General features: G+C 39.6%; 1 protein-coding gene across 5 annotated transcripts in view; it reads left to right on the top strand.

Moving 5' to 3' along the window:
• Positions 1–22,984, top strand: part of SATB2 (SATB homeobox 2) — a 140,761-nt gene that overhangs the window by 8,180 nt on the left and 109,597 nt on the right. For all 5 annotated transcript variants that reach the window (XM_076342311.1, XM_076342314.1, XM_076342312.1 and 2 more), the window contains one exon: positions 19,114–19,290. In XM_076342311.1, coding sequence (XP_076198426.1) covers positions 19,114–19,290 — 177 coding nt within the window. The remainder of the gene's footprint in view (positions 1–19,113; positions 19,291–22,984) is intronic.

The following is a 22,984-nucleotide window of genomic DNA, read 5'->3' as shown; positions in this document are numbered from 1 at the left end:
GGAAAAAATGGCAGCGTTTATGTTTGCATTTAGGGATTTTTTTTTTTTCTTTCTGTAAATAGCATTTTGTAGCAGTTGTTGTAATAGAGGACAGGGCAAAACGCGTGCAAGGCTCAGCTCTTTCAGCAAAATTTTTGAGCCTTAGTTTTGCAGCGTTCCTGCAGTTCTCTAGAATACTTTAACTTTCATACTTAGTTTGCTATCTAGTTGCTGGGCAATTTTGTGTTTAGAGCATGTTTAAGTGACACGCGTGGTTGCTTTTTTTTTTTCCTTTTCTTGCAAGCAGCTAAACTTTCCAGTCGCTTCTGCTAAATGCCCTCTTTTTTTCTTCTTAACTCTGATGCTGTCGCGTTTAACGCAGTGCATCCTCGTGTTAGGAAAAATATATTTAAAAATTTCGAAATTAGCCTGATGTTGCAAGCAAAATAATGCAGGGCAGGCCACAAATAACTTTACCTTTTAAAAAAAAAAAAATCTGTATTTGCGTTTGAAAATGTGCAGAATGGTAACACGAATGTAGTTGTTTGTACACAAAGAGTTTGTGTAAATGACATTTCAAGAGATACTTTGATACGGTCATCACATGACTCTCTATTACGTGAGGTTTATTTAGCGATTTTACCATTAGATGCTTGGTTTAGACCTCTTTGGCTCAATAGGCTTCCTAATTGCTGAAGTTTGCTAAGGGGCTGCAGACTTTATTTTATTTTAAAAACGTAGGATTCATTTATATACCTAATGAAGGGTAAGAGATCTCACCAGTTTTTTATGTTTCTTGGATGACTATATGTCTGCTTTTTAAACCTCTTCTCTGTGTTCTTCTAATGTACGTCAAAAGGAGAAACAGCTTTGCAGTGAAAGACTTGTAGTACTGTACCACTTACAAATTGGTGGAGAAATAATTTGTTGAATAATTTCAAAAATGAACTAGTTAATCATATAAAAAGTAATATACGTAGTTTTGGATGCCTTTCTCGAGACTGAGGCATATAGCTGCTTGATTTTAAAGAGAATGTTAGAACTGGAGCTAAAATCTTTTTCCTTGGGGCATTTGTAGAAATATACTTTAAAGGAATGCTTTTAAATGTTTTGGAATATGTATGTTGCTTTCTAATTGCAGCTGTGTTAGCCAAGAGAAATCCACCGGCTTTCATAGTTACATCGGTGGCTCAGCTTGAATCTGGCCTGTTAAGTTATGGAAGATTTCTTCCACTTGAGACAAAGACTCTCATTTCTGAAAGCAAACTTTTAAGAGCCTACATTTTCATTCATTACTCTTCAGCTCATTTATGAAGTTGGTGTAGACTGGAGTGTAAAAGTGTGGGGGAATAGGAAATGCCGGAGTAATTTTTTTTTTTTTCTTTTCCTTAGCTGGTGTTCTTTAAGCAGTCTCAATCTCTTTGGTTTTAGGCTATTCATAATAAAGTTTATTCATTACTCCTTATTGATACTGAAAGCAAGAAGAAAATTATTCTTGTCTGAATACTTACCTAGGTTCTATAATACTCAATACTAAATTAGTTAAGGCAGATTTTTTTAATAAGATAATGGTGCTGTTTAAAATTGATTTCAATTTTTTTTCCTCCTGGAAATGCTCTCAAGATAAATCAGCATAGCTAATTTCCAGATATTTTTTCCTCTGCTCTTTTTCAAGTTTGATCTTTAAGAACCTGTGTGACCAAGTGATCTTTTTCTGAATGCAGATCGCACCGTTTCGGGCATTTCTGGAAGTCTGTATCTTTGCAGTGATCGCTGCAGTGTTAGTAATTTTTTCACTTGAGCTGCAAAATGCAGCAGTAGACGTTCGTGGAGAGGCTTACTTTTAACATACTGGCAAATTAGTATAAAAATTCTCTTCAAATAAATATTAATAAAGGCTCTTTTAGTATTGTTCCTAGTGTTTGATAAAAAGGAAACTATTGAAAGTCATAGTGAAATGACATGTAAGGCTTCAGTTGTCAGTCCTTCAGTTTATTCTCATTTTTCAAGATTTAAAAGGCACTAATATTTATTGAATGTGAACTTCATTCGGGAAAAAAATTTGAAATACCGTACTGGAAACTAGAGACCATTTTAGTTTTGATTTTATTTTATTTTTTTCATTCTATAAAGTGTATCTAAAGGTTTTGAAAGCAAAGAGAGATGCTAGCAATTCTTTTTTTCATCACATTTTGGGCCTTAGATATGTAAATGCTGAAATTCCTTCCTACTTGTCAGGTGGCTTTTTGCTGTAATAATACCTGTTTCTGAACTTAATCCCTGCGAACAGAGCAATAAGCTCTCAACTAACTGGTGCTATGATGAGGCTGATGACCTTTGGTAACAAGTTTCATAATCGTGGTGTTTGCTACAATTATTTTTCCAGTGACTTCCCTGAGAAATAGAGAAATATTATAGTGCTGTAGGTATTTTTAGCTTTCTCTCTAGATTTATGAGTGAAAAAGTGTTTTAAACTAAGCTTTTGTAGTGCAGACAGAAAATCAATTGTTCTCATGAGAAATTTTGCCTTATGACTCTCCTTTTTTTTATTCCTAACCTGAATGTACTTAATTCAAAGGGCCACTACAGCAGCTGTAATAAACTAGTGAAGGTCACTAAAAAGATAAACGGGGTCTTAAAGGTTGTGTTTAATAGGGGATTTAAAAGTTTTGGTACTGTTTACAATGTTGTTAGCATCTGTCCAATGTGTTAGAGTCCAATTTTGGTTTGCCTGACTAACCCGGTGCTTTCTAAAATGTTTCAGCAGTTATCTAACCAGTCTGTTTTAAAACCTGTATATAATAAAGCACAAGTGCTCAGATGTTCAGGAGAGGCAGGTTTTACAAAGGTCCCTGGGAAAAAAAGGCTAATATCGCTTTAAAAAACATATGAAGCCTGGGAGAGAGTTTAGAGCAAGCAAGAGCACTATGGTGTTGACAGCTTTATATCCCTGTTGGGTAACATTCACTTACTAGAATTGGCGTCTCCTCTCAGTTAGTAATTCACTCCATAAGGATTAAAAAAAAAGGGATGATTAATGGCTAGGAAACTTATATTTACAAAATTGTTGATTGCAATTCATGAACCTGTTTGTGTATGAGTGGATGTGCGTGTATATATCTATGTATGTGTTGATTTTGAGGAGCGTAGAAAATAAGCATCCAAAGCCTCTGAATGCAACTTAAAATGCCAGTATGCAGAATGAGCTGTTTTGAAGTTTGGTTTTGCTGAAATAGAAACATAGAACCAAAATATAGCCAAGACACATGTTTAAATTTGGAGCAGGAAATGATTGCAAAAAATTTGCTGGTTAGATTGGTTTGACGCAGTCTGATAGTAATACATTCTTATTCATTTAACTGTTAAAATGTGTGATTTAATTTACAGAATATTAATGGAGGAGAAAACTTTCAGACAATTCAAATTAAATTGTATGATTGGGATGTTAATCTGTAGCTGTGGTTACCGTGCTTGTACAAAGTTGGATGTACCAGAAATGTGGATGCAGTGACTCTCTGGAGCGCTGCTGCTAATTGCTGTAAGCCCCGCAAAGTTCTGGTGTATCACGGTCTTGTCTGCTTAGGTGTAGTTAGAAGTCTGTTTTAATACACCTCTGGGGCGACAGAAATGCCGACCGAGCATGGCTAAAGAGCTGTTTGTCAAAATCCATTCTAAATATTTCTGCAAAAATGTCATAGGGTTTGTGCTACCTTTTTTATCTTTTACAAGGATTTAAAGTACTTTACTGGAGAGAAAATCCACTTCTGCGCAGACGGAAGAGTACAGCTTGATCAAATTTGCTCCTCTGTTGTAAACGGTTAGTTAACATTAAACTCTAAATGGCATCCTGAACGGAGTAAGGAAGCATGTTTCACTTGTCCTTACGAATTGAGCAAAGTGAAAGGTTAAGTTTTAGATAGTCTTCCTGCCTAGATCCTGGATGAAGAATATCTGCTGCCTGAAAGAAGTACGTAGCTATTTGGAAGAATTAAACGCATCGGGATACAGAAGCATGAAAGCCGCAAATCCTTGTTAGTTCGGGAACCAGCAGTATGTGAATATATTTTATGTTTTATCTGTTGCGGAATAGTTGGAAAATGTTGCCCTGTACTTTGATATAATTCATTAGGGATCATGAGGAAATGTAAATTCTTGGATTTTATGCGTTTCTGGTACATAATGAGGAAGAGGCCTCTAATTTAACAGGAACAGTAAGAAAAGCAAGCCAGTGATTTCTTTTTCATGACCGACGGTTAAAAATGAGTTACTGGTCTTTTTGCCGATTTCCACCCCCCACCCCGCTTTTCCAATCAGATTATGTCATGTAAATAGAATAAACAGAGCAGTCACTCCTGGAGGGTCATGTAGTGTATCAGCTGGATTTTTGCTGAGGTAGAAAAATAGTCTCTATGTGTTTTCAGTACTTGGTCTGTTATTAAAATAAAGACACAGTTGGTTAAAATGTACGTGCAATTGAACATACGCATTAAACAGAATATAGGGTATCCACCCATTCGGTGACCTAGGCATAATTTGATGTTTAGAATAATTTTGGAACTCTAAGTTGCATCTGCAGAAAGCCACCGACAATTTTGAATTCAAGATTTAAGATTAGCTGTAGTAAGATTTTATTTTTTCCCGGAACAGTTCCTAAGTGTTTCGAGTCATCTCTCGAATGAGAGACACTTCCTCCCCACCCCATACCCATGGCCACGTTAGTTAACTAGATGCTATTATTCTCATCATGAACCAAAGGAAAGAAAAAGAAACCAGCATCTTTGAAAAAGTCAGTGTTAATTCTTCCCCTGGCCCCCTTTATAAATTGGGTCCTGCCTTTTCTTAGTTTCATTGGGATAGAACAGAGCAGATTTACTGTCAGTTATTTATAGGGCGTTTGTTTGAAAACTCCTGTTAAGGTGATTCTGTCAGTGAGTCCTCAGAATCGGTTTTATGCCTGAAGAAGATGGCAAAATCATATTAAAAACTATAAAGATGCCAGTGAGGAAACGCATTTTCAAGAAATTAAACAGCAACATAGTTCTTACTCAAAATTTAGATGAAGAATTCGGACATCGAAGGAAGAAAAAAGTGTTAAACTTTTATTGTTATGAATAAACACTTAAAGGTGAGGTTTAAAGATTCCTTTCCTTTCCTAAATACTTAATTTTTGGGAGTCTTTATATTCTATTTAAATTATTTTACTGTACTGAATATTTTATCTAGATCAAAAAGTAGAAAAAACCTGGCACAATGTAATTGTAATCGTGTCGTCATTTCAACAGACAGCTATGTCATATTTAAAATTTTTTGTTTGTAGCACAGACTTTCAGATGGTATCAGTTACTTTAAAATACATTTAAAAGTATTGGAGTTTAATACTCTTCATGGAGATGCTAGTCTGGATATTTATTTTTGCAGTTACTTTCCATTATTGCTGTTCTTAAAGCTGTCTGTGTGGAATGGGGAGGAAAAGGGCCACAATGGTGACTTGGAGCTTAAGTAAAATACTTGGACCAGTAAGATTTTTGTCACTCGCATTGACACAGAAGATGGTAATACAATATGGCATCTATGATGTTGTAAAATGAAGACGGTTTTACTGCAGTCATGTATTTATGTTCGCTAAACAGCTGCGTGACCTGTTTAGGAAAATTCTTATTTTTGTGATTGAGCAGTGCCCAACCTGCTTTTAAATCTTATTTTTAAACTTTTCAAAATAACTGAAAATCTGTAAGACTTAGGAAGATTTTATTTCGAATCCCAAATTGCAAGGCATAGATAAGTTAGGCCTTTAATTACCATCCCTCATCATAATTTAGTTAAATTAGTAACTACTGCTGTGTTTCAGGATTAAAGGCCCAGTTTTTCAAGGTATAAAGTATTCCCAAGTCCCTTTGAATTGATACGATGGGGGTTTGTTCAAGATAACCTGTGCCTGATTCAGACTCTGTAACTACCGAACAAGCATGCTCTCCTTGTGAAGCTCGAAGTGGTTTTGAAACCAGCCCGCTGTGTTGAGCGAGGAACCAATGCCCTTTCTAGCTTTGAAAAAATTGTCTTGTGGTAATTGGTTCCTACTGTACGAAATGTCCTGGGTCAGATGCATTGGTCCCCATGATGACATGTGTCATTAACGCAGATGTAAGAAATAGTCACAGCAGACAAAAGGCAGCTGAGTATTTGATGGCTTTGGAGAAATGTTTTCTAGCCTCTAGCCATACTAAAAAAAAATTGCCCTCCAACAAGCTTTGTACTTGTTGCAGAATGCTCATCAGCGACATCTCTGCTGTGGGGTTACATACAAATGAGTTGATTAGTGGTGCGAAAGACAGAAAATACGCTTTGCCGTTTAATTTGGGGGGAATTGTTAGCCCCTCTAGATGAGGTTCTTGTGGCCAGTCACAAAGTGTTGACTGCTTTAATGTGTGATATGTTCTCAGCCAGCAAGTCATGTTGTCCATATTGTTGCAGTTGTATAGTTAGGAATTTTTTTTTTCCAGAGTTCCTGCGCTTTGTACAAAAGCATGTATTGCAGCTGTTGTGTGTACTTCGTCCCTGTCGTCATTTGCATTGATCCAAATATTAGTAAGGGAAAAATACTTCATTTCATATTTCCAATTTTATTTCCTTTATTTTAAAGAACTGTTAAAAAACCATAAACTAGTATTTAAAGTTGTTTTTTCTTTTTAAATACCTGTACTAGCTCTGCTGGTATCCCCTGAAGATTTACAAATATATCAAGATGTCAGCATTTGTCTGTTAACCATTTAAGGCTGCTGACACTGTGAAACCCTTATAGACAATGTTTGAAAGGTTTTTGTTCTGTTTTTTTTCCCTTAAAAAAAGTGTAATTCTTACTCTGATTTTTAAAGGTGTGAACATTGCTAATATCTGAGGACTTATGTAAAACCTCCTTCCAGGAGGTATTTCTACTTGGAATAAGGCTACACAAATAATTTACAGGATTGCTTAAAAGACTGAGTATGAGCCCTGCATTGCTAGTATCCTAAGCCGGATGCTAGGGCAGAGATCTCGTGTCTGAACTCAAGATATATTTTAAATTTCCTGGCAAATGCTGAATGATTATTGGTGTTGCACGAAGCGATGTTAGGAAGAAGAGAGGGTTGTCATTATTTGTGTGAAGGGAACAAAAAGAACTCGAAGAAAAGAGACAGGTAGGTCTAGATAAAAGTTTAAGCATATGACTTGTTTTCTAAATAGAAAATTACCTGGCTAATAGTAAAAATTGTCAGTCGTTTTTCTCTAACTGATGTCCTGGTGTCAGACGACCTGCAATATTAAACAGTCTGAGCACAACTGTACCTTGTTAGTAGCAATGTCAGCAAGGTAAAAAAGCTCAGAAAAAGATTAATAAAAATAACCTGTCAGACTGTATTTTATATGAAGCTGAGGCATCTCTTGAGATAACCATACACCCACTGCATTTTCAGAGTGCAGTAGAAATGTCTCCCACTTAAATATGCTCCCTCCTTATTTGTTCCCCAAAGACACACGCTGAGCTGAAAAGACACTCTATTGACAGTAAACCTTTTCAAAAGTACTGAATCTGGCAAGAAATGTCGGGAGGGGAGTTTCTTTTATCAAAAACCATGATCTGTATCACTGCATACAGCTACAAGGTTACTTTCTCTCTCTCTCTCTCTCAGATGTTCTATTTGTATTTGTATAATGTTGAGAAGTGGCTGGATTAGTCTGTCTTTACTTGTGTATCGCCGAGACTTCACTCTCTAGAAGCTGCTGACTTTGTCTGCATTCGGACGGAAACTTCAGATAAGTGAGGAAACTCGCATGGAAGTATTTACCATCATGGTAGTCTAACTCACAGAGAGTGTTTTGTCATAAATTTAGCTGACAGGCATATATTGGAAATGAAGCACGTCATTTTCAAAACTATAACCAGACTATTTTTCAAGAGCAATATAAATTCATATTTTGAGCATATTTTGGTTTATATGCATTTCCATTATTTATATATTAAAATTAGATATGCACAATTTCCAGCCTTATTATTTTGAATGGTTATTAAGAAATGTAGTTATAAATTATGAGTTACACAATACTTCGGAGTAAAAGGTGATTTTCATAATGTCTTTTCCCAACTTACAAATAACTTTTTTGCCATAATACAAACATGCTAGCAGAGCAACATGATAGATGTCTCTTTAAGTATCGTAGTAAAAGAAAATGACTTGTATTCTGAGGCTGTGGGTAGTTTATGTTGTTTTGGACCCATTTCCCAAGCAGTGATCGAAAACAGATTACAATAACAATTATACAGTCAGAAGATGCAATATCCATTTCTGTTTTAATTGAGTGAAAGAATAATAAAAACATCATTAAGAAAAATGAGGTGGACCTGTCATACACTCTACCAATTTTTAGACTTGGAGAAAATGCAGAGTAACAGAAGTGTGGGGGTTTTTTTATTTTTCCCTTTTTTTTTAAGTCATGTTTGTTGCTCATGCTAGAAGTCTGGATGGTAGACTTCATATGGGCTGCTATGAGCAAGTACGCAGTAAGTACGCGTACTGCTTGACAGTAAAGCTCAAGTTAGGCATCATCTGAGTGTCTGGGTTTGGCTTAATTATGAATGTAATGTTTCTGTCATTGGTTTGAGCCTTCCTGATTATATTAATACGATCACAGTGTCATACTGACCTACCAAATAGATGAGCTCAGAGAATGCCATGGACAGGTAGAAAGCAGTAAAAAAGACTCCTTTGTCCTTCAAAATAAAAAGCTGTGCTACTTTATGGTTTTTTCCCATGTTTTTTGCCTTTCCAAATCTGTGGACATGTATGCCAGTAAGAGTACTCGGTTTCCTAAGCCATTACTATCGGTTTCCTAAGCCATTACTACCTGGGACTGAATCTTCTGTGACCCTTCAGCTACCTCACCATCTCAGTCTTCTGATTAAAAACCCGTAGACAGAAAGGCCCCGTGCTGGGTGTATACTGTGTTCCTCTTGAAAAGGGACCTAACTGTAGTCAAAGGTCAAGAGGCTGAGGGAGCTTGGCTCTCCGTTTTCGCTGAAGCTGAGTCCTAGAGCTGTAAGCAGACGTGTCCTTTCTGCCGTACCATGCGTGGAAAGAGAGATCCTCTCTACGGTAGCCTTGGCTCAAGTCATGTACCATACAGCTTTATAAATCAACATTTGGAATGGCATCCGGAAGTGAACCAGGAGCCAGTTCAGCCTTTGGAGAGCAGATGTAATCTGCTTTCTTTGGCTAACACCTCTAAGCGAGCACATGCATTTGCACTAGCAGAAATATCTGATTCTGCAGTGTAGCTCTGTGTACGTAATGTTGTAGCAATTCAGCCTGTTGAGCCCCAAAAGCATGGATTGCTGACTCTTAACAAGTGAATCCACGCACAGTAGGTCAGCCTGTAGGAAGGTCCTTTCCATTCTCTCCCCAAAATATCACTGACTGGCTGAACAAAGTAAGTGGACTGTGCATACCTGAGAAAGAGGATGTATCTGTTAACTCTTGTTCCTCGACCTCATGACTTGTTTGATAAAGATGTGGTAGTTATTAAAAACTCCTAGATTAATGTGACCTGCTGGCTGATAAAAGTAAATGTTCCTAAAAGAAGAATGTTCAAATGGATAGTTGTCAAATGTATGATCTCGTCTTTGTGAAAATGTGGAGTGCTTCCCCCGCAGCTCTTGGTCTTCTGTCCTTGAAAAAGAAGGAATATGAGAGAATGCCACTCAGAACTTGCTCTCTTTCTGCAGGGGCGTGGGGTGTGGAAGATTGGAGTTGTAAGTAAAGGCCAAGCCCCAGATGCCGGTTCCTGACCCATAATGGGCCGTGGGTGCAGGGCTGTCTGAAGCCTCTGCATATTGACTGGTGGAAAGGGAGACAGAGGGGGAAGTTAGCTGCTTTCTAGGGGATGGAATGACGCAGCGGCTCCTACTCTTTCTTGGTTGTGGTTCTCTCCTCCATTCATTTTCCTGCTGAAGATCTGATGAAGATTTCTGTGGTCTCCTTATACCAGAAAAATACCATCTAGTAATGATGTTGCCGTAGCAGTAGCTGAACCCTTGCTGAAAGTGTAGCAGGATGAAGAGCTCCATCAGTAACGATTGAGTTTGATGACATTTGTTCTGAGACAGTGTTTAATATGGCTTGTCCTCTTGTGTGCTTACTTGTCACTTTTGCCCATGACCAGTTCTGCCATATCTGTTGACATTGTCACTTAGAAATGAGGTTTTCTAGCGCTGCCGGTATCTAAAAGACATGAGGGAAGGAGGCAACGATTACAACAATTACAGATCCATTCAGCTTGTCTTACAGCTGGAGCCTGCAGTTGGGCTTGAAGACAGAGATGTAGGTGCAGTAGTTATGTTAGACTCTCCATCAGCTATTTATCTGGTAACATGAAGGAGGGGTGATACGATTTCTTCTTTTTCTTGCCAGAAGGTGTTCACAGAGGAATGGACACGAAGGAGAAAAGAGCTTGCTGGTGGATCCCGGTGGAGATCCCAAAACAGGCCCGAGTGTGGTACACAGCTCATCTCCAGAAATAAAACCTCAAACCAGCTATGAAAGCTTTTCTGTTACATTCCAGGGGACTTATCCCAGTACCAGGAGACTAGTTACTAGAATCTTCATTAAAATGCTTTTGCTAGAAGATGGTTTTTTGCTTTAAAAATTACATAATATGGTGGCATCTGCTAGCACCACCGAAGTTAAGGGCTTATTAGTGGTTCCAGTTTTCAGGGTTTAAAAATGTTGGTCATTAAAATTAATTCTAGGTGGAACTTGGCATAGAGAGTCTTAGCCCCTTAGGCGAGTTTTGTTACGTAGTTGAGACAAAAACAACAGAAAGCAGTCCCCCAAACCAAAACCCCCTCCCGAACCCTAAACTTGTTTTTAAGTTACAGAAACCAAAACCTAAAACTTATAGGAAATTAATGGCTTAAGATGATTTTTTTAAAAAAAGCCAGTTTAATTTAAAAGCGTTTCCTTCACTGGTTTTGAGTGAAATGAGTATATTTTCCATTAGTTCATATTATAAAGTACTGCTGTGGGGTATTTTTTCTTCTTTTTTAACTGGGAAACAAGTTGAAACAACTGAGCTATTTAGGAAAAATGTAGCTATAGCGTCTTCACCTTTGCCTTTCGATGTGAATGGTTGGACTTGATGATCTTAGGGGTCTTTTCCAACCTAAATGATTCTATGATTCTATTCTATGAATTGGAAAGCCTGCATGTGGTTCTGGCTGAATGCGTGGCGCTGGAACTGCCACAGACGTTCCTGCACGTCGCGGGGGGGCTGGCTGGCAGGGGAAGCTGAGCTTTCCGCTAGAACAACAGGGACAGCTGTTTGTGCCGCCTTCTGACTCAGGCTCCCTTAAAACCGTATTTTGAGGTCTGGGTTATCATCGCTCTCACTTTTCACTCATTGAGGTGGAGAGCTGGAAGTGCTTTCTTCTCCCGTTTAATTGCTTCTGCCTCCTGGCTGCCCTGTGCGCGGCTGTGCCTGGGCTAACCGGGTGGCACAAAGCCCCCGTGGCTGCTCCCTTTCTTGCCCTTTGAACCCAGCCAGTGTGACAGATTCGAAGCTTGGGTTGAGTTAGTGCAACTAGTTTAGCAAAGGGGGTTAGTTACCAGAAGCAGCTGATCCAGTTTGACTAACAAAAGGCCTCATCTCCTGAGAGTAACAGTTCTGTCCCAGACACGCAGCAGGAGAGGCTGCACTAGAGGTAAATACTTCGTATCCCTCTCTCTTTCTCATTTCTTGTTCGTCTCAGCATATGCTCTGAATACGGCTTTTCTTTCATACTGTTTTTTTGAGAAACTCAAGTATTATCAAATCAAGTTACGAGTTTCATAATATGTTTCTGTGGTGGGATAGTGGCCTGGCATATTTCGTGTTAAACAGTAAAGCTGTTATTTCAGCTAGGAGAAGGATTCTTTGGCTAGTTAAGCTGTCAGAAGCAGGGGACATCTGCAGAGACGTTAGTGACTTCTTTGTAAGATTTCCTGAGATCTGGGATAGTTGTGATGGTTGGGAGACTGAAGCCACAGAAAGGACTGGAAGCTGAAGAAGGATGTAAATAATATCTTGTGGTTTGCATTCACCATTGGCTAAAATATAATATGTAGAAATGCATTTCCTGCCTACAGATTTACTGAATATGTAAAGCCAGAAAAAATAACTGAGGAGGAGGAGAAAGATATTGTCCTTAGTTTTACTTCCTCTGGCCTTCCTAAGAAGAAAAATTCTACAATGTAATGTTATTTAACATGATTTTGTTTCTTTGGCAAACGTTGTATTAAAATCATCTGTGGAATGAGCTCTTCTTTACCAAATTGCATCCTGGAACAAATTATTTGCAACGGGCTTATAAACCCATGAAGAGTAGGAGTTTAACAGCATCGCATTACTGGTTATATGCAAAATCAGATACCTCACGTTTTGTCTAGAACACATTGGAGAGCAGAGGATTAGCAGAAAGTAAGGTCCTTGTTTTTCAACAAAACCTTTTGCTGTAATGAGGTGCTTGACGCTTTTGTTTTGCACAGGATTGTACAGTTGCAAAGATCCTGATACGGTCTCCTGTATTTGACATAGAGATTTCCCACTGGCCGCCTGTCAGTGTGCACACACAGCTTTCTTCACGTGGTTCCGAGTGGTTAGTGACAAACAACTGCAAAGTCATTCCTCCAGTCCCCATTAAAAAAGATTTACGGTGGAAGAATTCTCGGCCTCATAATGAGACTGTTGTAAGCTGGTGCTTGATACGTAAAAGGCTGAAACGCAGTCCATTTACCCAAACCAAACATTTATTGTAAATAAGTTAAGTGCCAACAGCTTATATTCTGTCCAATTTAATTATATTTATAATTTATGGGGTAGCTTGAAAGTGAGCCTTAATGGACATGACTAACCCTTGCTGAAATGTGTGAGCTCTGTCTCTTCTACCTCATCACTGAATTGCACAGGCACAGGGTGAACCTGGGATCTGCTTCAAGCCTGATCCTTCTTGAGTGTGAATAGTCACGTACGTGTGGCACTGTGGAAATGGTACGGTTGTGCCTGTTCAGCCTGTCATTGCGAATCCTGTATCTGCAGCCCTCAGCTGGACTCTGCAGGATTTTCTAGGGAAGATCTCACATCACCACCAGCTACAGCTACACTGTGATTTAAACAAAAGTGGTGTTGAGATCAGAACAAAAAAATGGTTTTTTCAAATACTATTTGGTGTCCTTCCTTAGAAAAAAACGTTTTGGAATGCAGTTGGTCTTTTCTCATTATGAATTTATCTTCTCTCATTATATGTGATCTTAAAGGTCTTTTGCAATTGAAATGATTCTGTGATTCTATGTTTGTTCAGCTAGTCGAGTCTTGAATAGAAACCTCCTGATTATTAGCATACGCACTAGGTTTTCATTTCCGATCACTTCAGGATTTGCAGTTTACACTGTTCTGAAGAAGTGGCACGCTGAAGCTTTGAAGCGTCACTTTTTTTTTGGCGTTCTTTTTTTTTTCCCTTGGTGGTGGTGTTAAGTTTTTCAGAATAGAAATTATGGATTTATGTTGCACTAGGATGTAGAATGGCCATCTTTGGTGCAGAAATTCAGGTATTTCTGAATAACTGAAAGCTGTCAAACTTAATTGGTTTCTGCCTTTTCAATTAGAGCTGCAGGATGTGAGGAGAACTGGCAAACCTCTCCTGTGCCGCATGGGTGCTGATTTCTGCCTTTTAAAACAGTTTTCTCAATTTAGGTTCATTTTTCAAATTTGTTTAAAAGAAAGGGAAAGAGAATTGAATACCAAATCAGTATACGTAAGGTCAGCTCTATTGCAGCACAAAGAGAAATAAAGAAATGGACTGCTTTCCCGTCACTGCCTTTGCTGGATAAAGGGCTCTCGCCTAAAGACAAAACAGAGGCAGATTAGGTTTAGGAAATGTTTGTGGTTTGATTGCTTCCTGTGGTTATTGCCAGTTGTGGAAGCATGCTTTATTGTTAAATATATGGAATCTTTATCTAGATAATTTCCTCAAGACGACCCATGCTTTGCTAATGGAGCTTCCTAGTCTCTCTCGCAGGGTAAGGCTCTCATCTTAGAAGTCCCACTGAAGTTGCTCGTAATTCAGTGTTTTGAGGTATGCGTGGGAATAAACATTTGTGGATTCTGCTCTCGCTGTTACCTAGATTTCTTTTTTTTTTTTCTTTTCTCTGTTTTGGAAAGACTAGCTTCGAGAATGACCCATGTTACAGTCTCTGCTAGGGAAAATGTTTTCTGCATACAGTAATGAAGAGTTTTCAGTAGTTTATGAATTTTCAAATAAATGTCCTGGTTTATGAACTCCCAACCATAAAAATTTGCTTTGTCTTTGAGGGAGATTACTCTGCGTGTGTGTCTGTGTTCTGTTTAAAAAAAAACAACAACCAATAAACAAAACCTAAAAAACCAAAGCACAACAGCAACAACAAAAACTTTATTTTCCACTTTCTTCATTTGATAAAAATCTCTCAACTGTAGAATGATTTCCTTTGGGTTTGACACCACCATTTGATCTCAGTTTTTAATAATTTTGGTGGGTTTTACTCCCAGAAGAAAACATGCTTGTGCTGTGAAGTATTCCCACTAGAAATCTGGGAAGTCTTAAAACCTCATGTTACTCAGGGCTAAGAACTGGCTTCTTTATTAATTCCCTACTAGACAACCCCTGTACAGTAAATCTTTCCATAACACCGTGCTGTTGAAATTAATCAAGCTGATGTTTGGAAATTGTTCAAATTAGATTAAATTAAATAACACCTAGACGGGGCTCAAAACTTGTGCTGATGGAAACAGATTTTAATCTAAAAAGACATGAATTTTATTGGTGCCTCTTCTTATTGGTCGATCTTCATATTATACTTATTAGAACACGCAAGTGCTGCTCCCTGTTTAACGGCTGGAGAGGTGGGTGGCTGAAATAGTTTAACCTCCTCCGCAGCTTTCTGTATCCTTTTCTTTTTTGCTTTAGGTGCCAAGCCTATGATGGTTATGTGGAAGTGGACAATGCATAGAAGTTCAGTGCTGATAGTATTACATTTATTACTTGCTTTAAAGCATGCACTGGACAAAGTATCATTTGCAGATGAACAAAAGAAACAGTGCAGGACTTCTTAATATCTGCTCTGTCTTGTCCTTCTAGTTGGTCATTAGAAATTTACAGCTTTTACTTGCAAATCTTACAACTGAAAATGTTTTCCAGGGAGCTGCACGACTGCAGTTTGGTAATACTTTTAGCTGGCTTCAAGTTTTTTATAAAAACAAATGTTTTATGCAGCAGAGCGTCCAGAGTTTTCACTTCATGAATGGAATACCTGTTTCTCCTTCCTTCGTTTTTAAGAATGGATTGCTCCCCTGTGAAATAAAACTATAGATTGAAATGGGCAAGGAGGAGAAAATGTGCATTTGGACACAGGTCTCTTTGATACATATTTAATGTTGTCTTAATTTCTCTGCCCCTTAGAAGAGTCTCAGCAAAAAAAGCAACTGTTTACAAAGTCTTCTCTCTACATTGCAGCTTTTCCATGAAGGCAACAGTGGAGCTTAAATCCCATCTCTAATTTGTTTTAAAATTACATGTTGTACAAAGGTACCGGCCAACTGCTAACCATTCTGTTCTTCTGGGTAACAGTAGGAACAGTTTTTCCCTGTTCTCTTCCATGGATTAGAAGGAATTCTTGCTGTGTATGGGTGTCCTTATAAAAGCCTTTATGTAGATCTTGGTTTATGCTCCCCTAACATTTTATGCAGATGCTATCTATATGGGGTGAAAGCTCTGTGAGAAGCACGGTTAAGTGAATTAACATCAAGGAGAAAAAGTCTTTTGTATAATTCGTGATCGCTCTTAATGTTTTGTGTGCGTTCCAGCATTGTGTTCATCCTTTAAGGAGACAAAGTGTTTCCTTTTTAGCCCTCAGATTACCCCTTGTTTTCTCCGTGTGTGAAAACCAGTGCCGTATGTCATCTACCACGAGCTGTACAGCATCATTCACTGCAGCACCTCTCTAAGGCTGGGAGAGCAAACGCACGGAAGTTCAGCGTGAGAGGGACCTAAGCCTTTTTTGTGCGTATGCATGGGAGAGGGAGGATGACGGTAGTTCTGGCTGATCGGGCATTAGGGAAAGAGCTGAGGAATTTCAGGATTTATGAGCAAGGCTGGCTTGCCTTGCTGTAGCACTGCATGTGAGACTTCTTTATGGATGCTTGATCTCCTGCTCTCTGAGTATTGCTGTAAGTTCTTCAACTGGAATGACAATGAGCAGTGACTAACTTGCATTGCTTTTCTGTAAGGGCCCTGTAGTGAGCTGGAGGTGTAATATATGCATCTAGGAGCAAGACATGGTGTATATCAGTGTGTAAAGAGCATGTTGACTTTTGGCTGCAGATGTTTTTTCTTCTGATTCCAACGTACTGAAAGTATGTTAATTTATTTTCAGATAACATCAGGAAACAGAGAAGTTTGAGGCAATAAATCCATTGGAGACATTATAGCTTAACTCTCCAGTGCAAAATAGAGGGCAAAGCAGATGGAACTTTCTTGGAGTGAGATTTACTTGGAAATAAGTTGGATTACTGTTGTTTCTTAGTAAAATAAGATTGGTATTAAGACTCCAGACACTATAGCGAGAGGCATGAGAATGGGTTAGCAGTGGCAGATGTGGTAACCTGCCCTTTGCTCTCTGTTTTTAAGGTACTAATAGCAGCTTGTCATCAGTTACGCTGGGTCACTGAGTTCAGAGATGTTTTTGCAAAAGCTGTTTCTGTAGCAGGGTCCCTGCAAGCATGGGCAGCAGGAAGGGGCAGGAAAGTCATCATGGGCAAGAGTCCTGTGGGTCCTTCGTGCCATCCATAAAGTGATGTCATGTACAGCATCAGTTCTAGCATTTGACATCTTGTTTGTATTGAGACAGTAAACAACGAGTGTGGAGAATAGGTTCAACATCTGTGCTGAAAAGGTGGACTGTTGTGTGTCAAGGAAAGTATCCAGCAGGAGGATAAAAGGCGCTGTGGCATCCCTCTCATCAGTTTGCATTCACCTACTTTTTACATTGCCAAAATGTAATTTACACAACCGATATCAAAGCCTCAGCATTTGGCCAAGTATCTTAAGCTTTTGTTAAGATATTAATAGCCCCATCAAAAGTGCTATGGCAGACTGTATGTTTGACAGGAGGGGAAGTTTGTCGCTTACAGAGGTTAAATTTCATTTTAACTAGTTAAATGATTTATGGACAAACAGAATTCAGTTTTTAACCTTTGATAGGAATAGAAATTTTGTCATTGATTTCAGAGGAACAGGATCAGCCTTGCACTGTCTTTTCAGGAAAGTACTAGAGATTTTTTTTTCACTGAGGTTTTTTTTTTTTAACACTGTGTGTTAGAATTTGGCTGCTTGAACTTGCAAAATGCATCAGTTTAACCCGGAATCAAGCAGTGAAGAAGGAGCAGCATCAGTGTGATGCCGTAACCTACTTACACATTACTTCAGGATGTGTTTTAAAACAAAGAACTAAAACACATCAACTGGGTATTTCAGCTTGTAGCTGCTGCTGCTGGCCTGCAGTTAGAATGTCAGATTGGGAGCCGCTCCATGCCAGTATAGGTCACTAAATGAGAATTGTGTATCTAAAATATATTTTAAAGTAAATCTAGTCTCTGCAAACTCAAGACAAGGAGGATCTAAGTCCCTTAGCAGTTGTTACTGGTGTGACTATATCTATTTCAGGGCAGGGTGACTCCTCTGAAGGGATATATAACTATTGGTTTGTAGATACTGAAGCTACTGATAGTAGAAGATCTTGAAGATACTTACCTGACTTTGTACGGAAGGAGAACTGAAATGTGGCTTTCTCCTCTTTTTCCCTTAAAGAAGTGCCTGGTCCAGGAGTACAGTGATTTGTATCTGGCCTTTTGTAAATATACTCAGTTATTTTTCATAGTTGTTATTTACTGGAAATGGTTCTATTTCATTCTGAAGAACAGGAGTGAGAGGTGAGCTTCCTGGCAGCGTTACGAGCCTTAGATAGCACATTTGGAGAACTGCTTTAGGCTGAGATTTGTCTCTGCCCCAATATTTCCTAGTTTATCTATGGGCTAACAAATTGTACGTAACCAATTAATAAATTTCTGTGACTGGAGGTAATGGTTTTTCCTTTGCCACTCCCTGACTACAGCCTGGCCGTGCAGTTCTGTAGGTTTTCTCTCTGTTCCATCTTCCCTCCGTGCACGCGCTTAGAGTACTGTAGAGCCGTCTCCTGCAAATTGGCTTGTTTCTCTACTGTCTGTAGTATTGAATCCCTTTAAGTTCATGCCCCACAATTTATTGCCATAGATGACTTGATCCTGTAACCACAAAAGTAAATTTACAATAAAACAGAACAAAATTGAATCCAGACCACCCCCTGAGTTTTCCACTTATGTGGTTCCTCCTCATCCTTGATCCTCTTTCGAAGAGAGCTGTTCTCACTCTCTCCATACATGCAGCGGGAGAACAGCCACTGGCTTCTCTGGGTCTGCATGACCATCAGCTGCCAACACAAGATTATCATTTTCAGCAAAATCAATGCAAGGGTGTTTTCCTTGCACAGTGAGAAGACTGGCCATGCTCTGAAAATGTGCAAATAAACCTACCCCGGCCAAGAACTGCGTATGGGACTAGCCTCTGCGGATACCTCCATACGGTCACTGTGTGGAGGGAAACAGAAGTGGCGTTTTTGTCAGGTTTTCGTATGGCTGAATGTGGAGAAGCCCTGACCTGAAAGAATAGGGACATTCATGGAACTGTAGAAGACTTCTGCAATGTTGAAAAGGTCTTATTAGGAAATCTTGTTCGTCCTCATGCTGACTGTGATTCTGTTCCTGAATTGTATTCTCTGGAGTTTTTAGTGTGGTTTTTAAATGAGTCAAGTGATGAGACTTCAGTATTTCCCTTGGAAAGAAAACAAAAGCTATCCCACAGGGAAGAAAGGCAGATTTCCACTTCAGATGAGCCTTCTAGGAGGTGTTTTAATTTACAGCTTTAATCAGAGATGTATGACACATTTCTTGTTCCTCTCTTATTGATGTTTTGTTGTTTTTTTGTTTTTTTTCATCTAGGTTTGATGATTCCAGTCTTTTGTGTGGTGGAGCAGTCAGACGCCTCTCTTGAATACGATAATCGAGAAGAGCATGCTGAGTTCGTTCTGGTTCGCAAAGATGTGCTCTTTAGCCAGCTGGTGGAGACAGCGCTCCTGGCTCTGGGGTATTCCCACAGTTCTGCAGCTCAGGCACAAGGTATTCAATAAAGTTCTTTTCCCTCTTCTCTGCACTGGCAGAAGGCAGCACCTGAGGTTGTTCGGTGTAAGGAGAAAGCAAGAAAATTGGTGGCAAATCTTGGAAGTGGTTATATCAGTTGTGTTGATGGCTTAATCTTAAACTAGGTGTACAACAAGCCCTACCTTGTTAGTCTGCCTAGAAGGCATTAGTTGGATCTTGCTGAAGTGTGAAATCTGGTGATAATGATCAGTCAGCATATTCATGACACATTTGTTCTGTACCACGAGGCAGGCTGCTGCTTCAAGGAAGTCAGCACAGAAGAGCTGGATAGAACCTCTAGGTGTACAGCTAGATGGCATCTAGTATTCCTCTTTGTATCAGGGCAATTTTGAACAGCGTATTATAGTCTTTCATTTTTAAAATTATACATTGTATATAATGGCTATATATATACACATGCTCTTTTTATGGCCAATAGTTGTAGTGCTAAACGTGCAGGCTGATTTCTGTTTTCACCTACCTACTATATTGCTGCAAAGCCCTTTGTAAAGCTCTACAGGCTCTTCCACTTAGCGATGATTCTCCAGTAGCAGCGAAATCTTAAAATAAACAAAGCTTTCCTCTTTCTACCCAAAATATCAGCTTGAGAAAAACAAACCTAAAATCCTAATCTTGAGGGAGACGGGCAGGAGGTGGTGGGTTGGGAAAAGTCTTTCCAGAATGAACTTTGCATTTCAAGAGGCTTTTTTATACTAAACAGGTTATTTCAGTGCTTATTCTTTTGGATGAGAAGCCTGTAAATTTCAGTTTCATCTCCATGTCATCAATAAAACCTGTGCACATTTAGAGTGGTTTAATAGAAGCTTTGCCTGGGGGTTTGGGTTTTATACGTTGGTTTTAGTTATTTTGTATAGCTAGGTATTTGAACGTGCGAGCAGAGGGAGCAGAGGTGGTGCTGAATCCAGGAGTTCCAGGCAGTGGTTAATAGTGCAGCGCTCCTTGTACAAACTTCTTTCCAAGCAGGGTGATAATGATTCATTTCCTCTGTCAGCCTCTGCTCTGTGAGAGAGGCTCAGGTTCTGCATACAGGCAGAAAACCATGCACATGTGTTTATTTACACAATACGGTAATAAAAGCCCTGCGAGAAGGTAGTTGTTTTGTTTTTTAATATGAAACATTTCATGTCGTTTTAGGGATGCTTTTTTTCTGAAAGTAAAAGGTCAGCGTATCCCACTGTTTCCATCCTGGTGAGCCAGCTTCCTGTTTGACAGCACTATCCATCTCAGTTAACACAGTTGCTCAACGTGTTGCGAGCTAACATGTGGAACACGCTGCATTAGGTGGCCAAGATTTGATTCTTGGCACTTACGAAGGGGAACGGGCTTTGCAAGAAACCTGCTCCAAGGAGGCATGCCATTCAGTGCAGTGATCCACACTGGCTGAGCATCTCACCTGGGGGAACTTGGCTTTTGCAGCATCTCTCTGTTGTGAGAATATCAAGGAGGAGAGACAGGTTGACTCACGAAGGGAATTAGTCATTGTGCAGGGAGGAAACGGCCACTGCGTTTTTGAACTACAGGCTTTGACAATGAGCAGGTTCAGATACTAATCTGTTGCTTGATGTGTTGCTCGAGTAACTCATCTAGAAAATAAAAGTTGAATCTCTAATTGTTGTAATAAGTCTAAAAGAAAAGGCTTGGGCATTTTTGTCTTTAAGGCAGCAATTACCTTCCACTAGAAAACATCAGATGGTATAATATTTAGAAACGACAGAAAATACCTTAAAGATCCGTCAGCTAACAAATCTCTTACTTGGTCAGTTTATTTACCTGTTCTGCAGGTAAATAAACCTGGAGTTTATTTACCTGTTCTCCAGTTCTCCGAAGTCTTCTATACATCCTGGGCAAATACTGCAGGTCATGCTGATTGTAAGATAGGAAGCTGAAGTACGCAGCATGTTCTGTAGTATCTTGCTTCTGTGCTAGCTGACTGCAAGCTGAGAGATGAGGTACAGGCAGAGACAGAGTGCTAATAGATCTCTGAGATTGTTTAGTTTAATGGGAAAATTTATAGAATATTGGGCTATAATTTGTCAACTAGGATTGACAGAAGCATGCTGCTAAATTGTTGATATAAGGATTTATTTGGGAACACAATTTTCTGATATTAAAAAGAGGAAAACAAATAAAGCTATTTGCTTTATTCATTCCGGTAGTAGGAAAAGTCTGCTGCTGTTCTAGTGCTTGGGATTGATTTCATTTAGCAATATACATTGATAACAGTCACTTAGTTCTTCTTTATGCTTTATGATCAGCTGAATTACAGGATCTGCATGAGAAGTTGAAGATCCTCAGGTGCATTTTTCAAAATGGTAAAGCTTTGAGCAACATGCTGTGCAAAACATTGACATGAGTAGGTGTCCCCATGTCCTCCAGGGACAAACTAAATGTGAGCTTGTCAAAGCTTCTGTATTGTAAAGGCTGTCTAAGCTGTAATGTAGCGTGTAATAATTGTCACCTTTTGAGTTGGGAAAGTGTTTCATTTCGCCCCCCTCTTGTTTTGGATGACTGAGAGGAGTAGCAATGTTCACTTCATCTTGTGGGAAACATCTTGCCTTTGCCTGTTCCTTTTAGAACAGGGTCTCCAGTGGCAGATAAAAGAGCTAGTTGTGGGGGAAAAGAGAATTTGTGGCAGCAGAGAGAATTGCTGTGCAATTTCACACCGCCTTCGCTGCAGTTCACCGTGGCACTTCTACAGACCTGCTGAGGCTCGAGCGGGCGGTGCGCGCCTTGCATGTAGGGCCCTGCCTCACACTTGCCAGCTGTACGGCAGCACGGCAGAGTCTGGGTGCCAGGAAGGAAACGTGGCATGGAGGGCTAGGTGGTGCGCTGCCTCCCCGGGGAGTCTGCGTGCCCAAAGGAGCCCCGCCGTGGGGCTGCCTGCCTGGGCAGCAGCCTAGAGCTGCAGAGCTCCCCAAGGAGGTGACGCTGTGTCCGAGCATGTGAGCTGTAGCCTGCACATACAGCTGCCACCTGGCCTGGAGCCTCACGTACCGGCTCGTGGTCACTTGGCTTATCACAGCTAATTTTTAGTCCCGGTCATTAGGTAAATTGAGAAGTCTTAGCATAAATAATCTTGAGACAAATATGTATCAGGAGGAATACATGAAGGCGGCCCCATGCCTCACTGGAAGAAGGTCTTTATTCCCACACAGTTTGGGCAGGACACATTTATTCCACAAACAGCTGGTTGTAAACATTTTTTGTTGATGGTGGCAAGAGCAGAGACTTTTCCAGTGAGTACTGCCCTCGTGAAACTTCCCTTTTCTGACAGGAGCTGTGAAAAGTCTTCTGGAACAGCATGGGAATTCGTTAACAGCTTGGCACTGGGGTGTGAAAGTTGGTGGTGTGAATGGCAACAAAGGTTTAATAAACATTTATGTATTTTTCTTTCATCACTTGAGTCTACACCTGACACTAGGGAACCTGCTACATGTGCCTTCCGGAGAGGAAAAGAGTCATGCTTTAAAGGGGCACCTGTTCTATGTGTAGTTTAATAAAATTTACATGCCCTGATGCAATTTTTTTTTTTTTTGGTGGGTGGGGTATTCTAACTGGGCTGTGCAAGAGAAGGGAACTGGTAGGGGCTACATACAGTATATAGTACTGAGTGCCAGGACCAAAGTAGTATGAAAGTAGCTGCAATATGAAG

This window comes from Aptenodytes patagonicus, chromosome 6, assembly GCF_965638725.1.
Source record: "Aptenodytes patagonicus chromosome 6, bAptPat1.pri.cur, whole genome shotgun sequence".
Lineage (NCBI taxonomy): Eukaryota > Metazoa > Chordata > Aves > Sphenisciformes > Spheniscidae > Aptenodytes > Aptenodytes patagonicus.
Note: the sequence above shows the minus strand (reverse complement) of the source record. Positions and strands in the feature narration are given on the sequence as shown.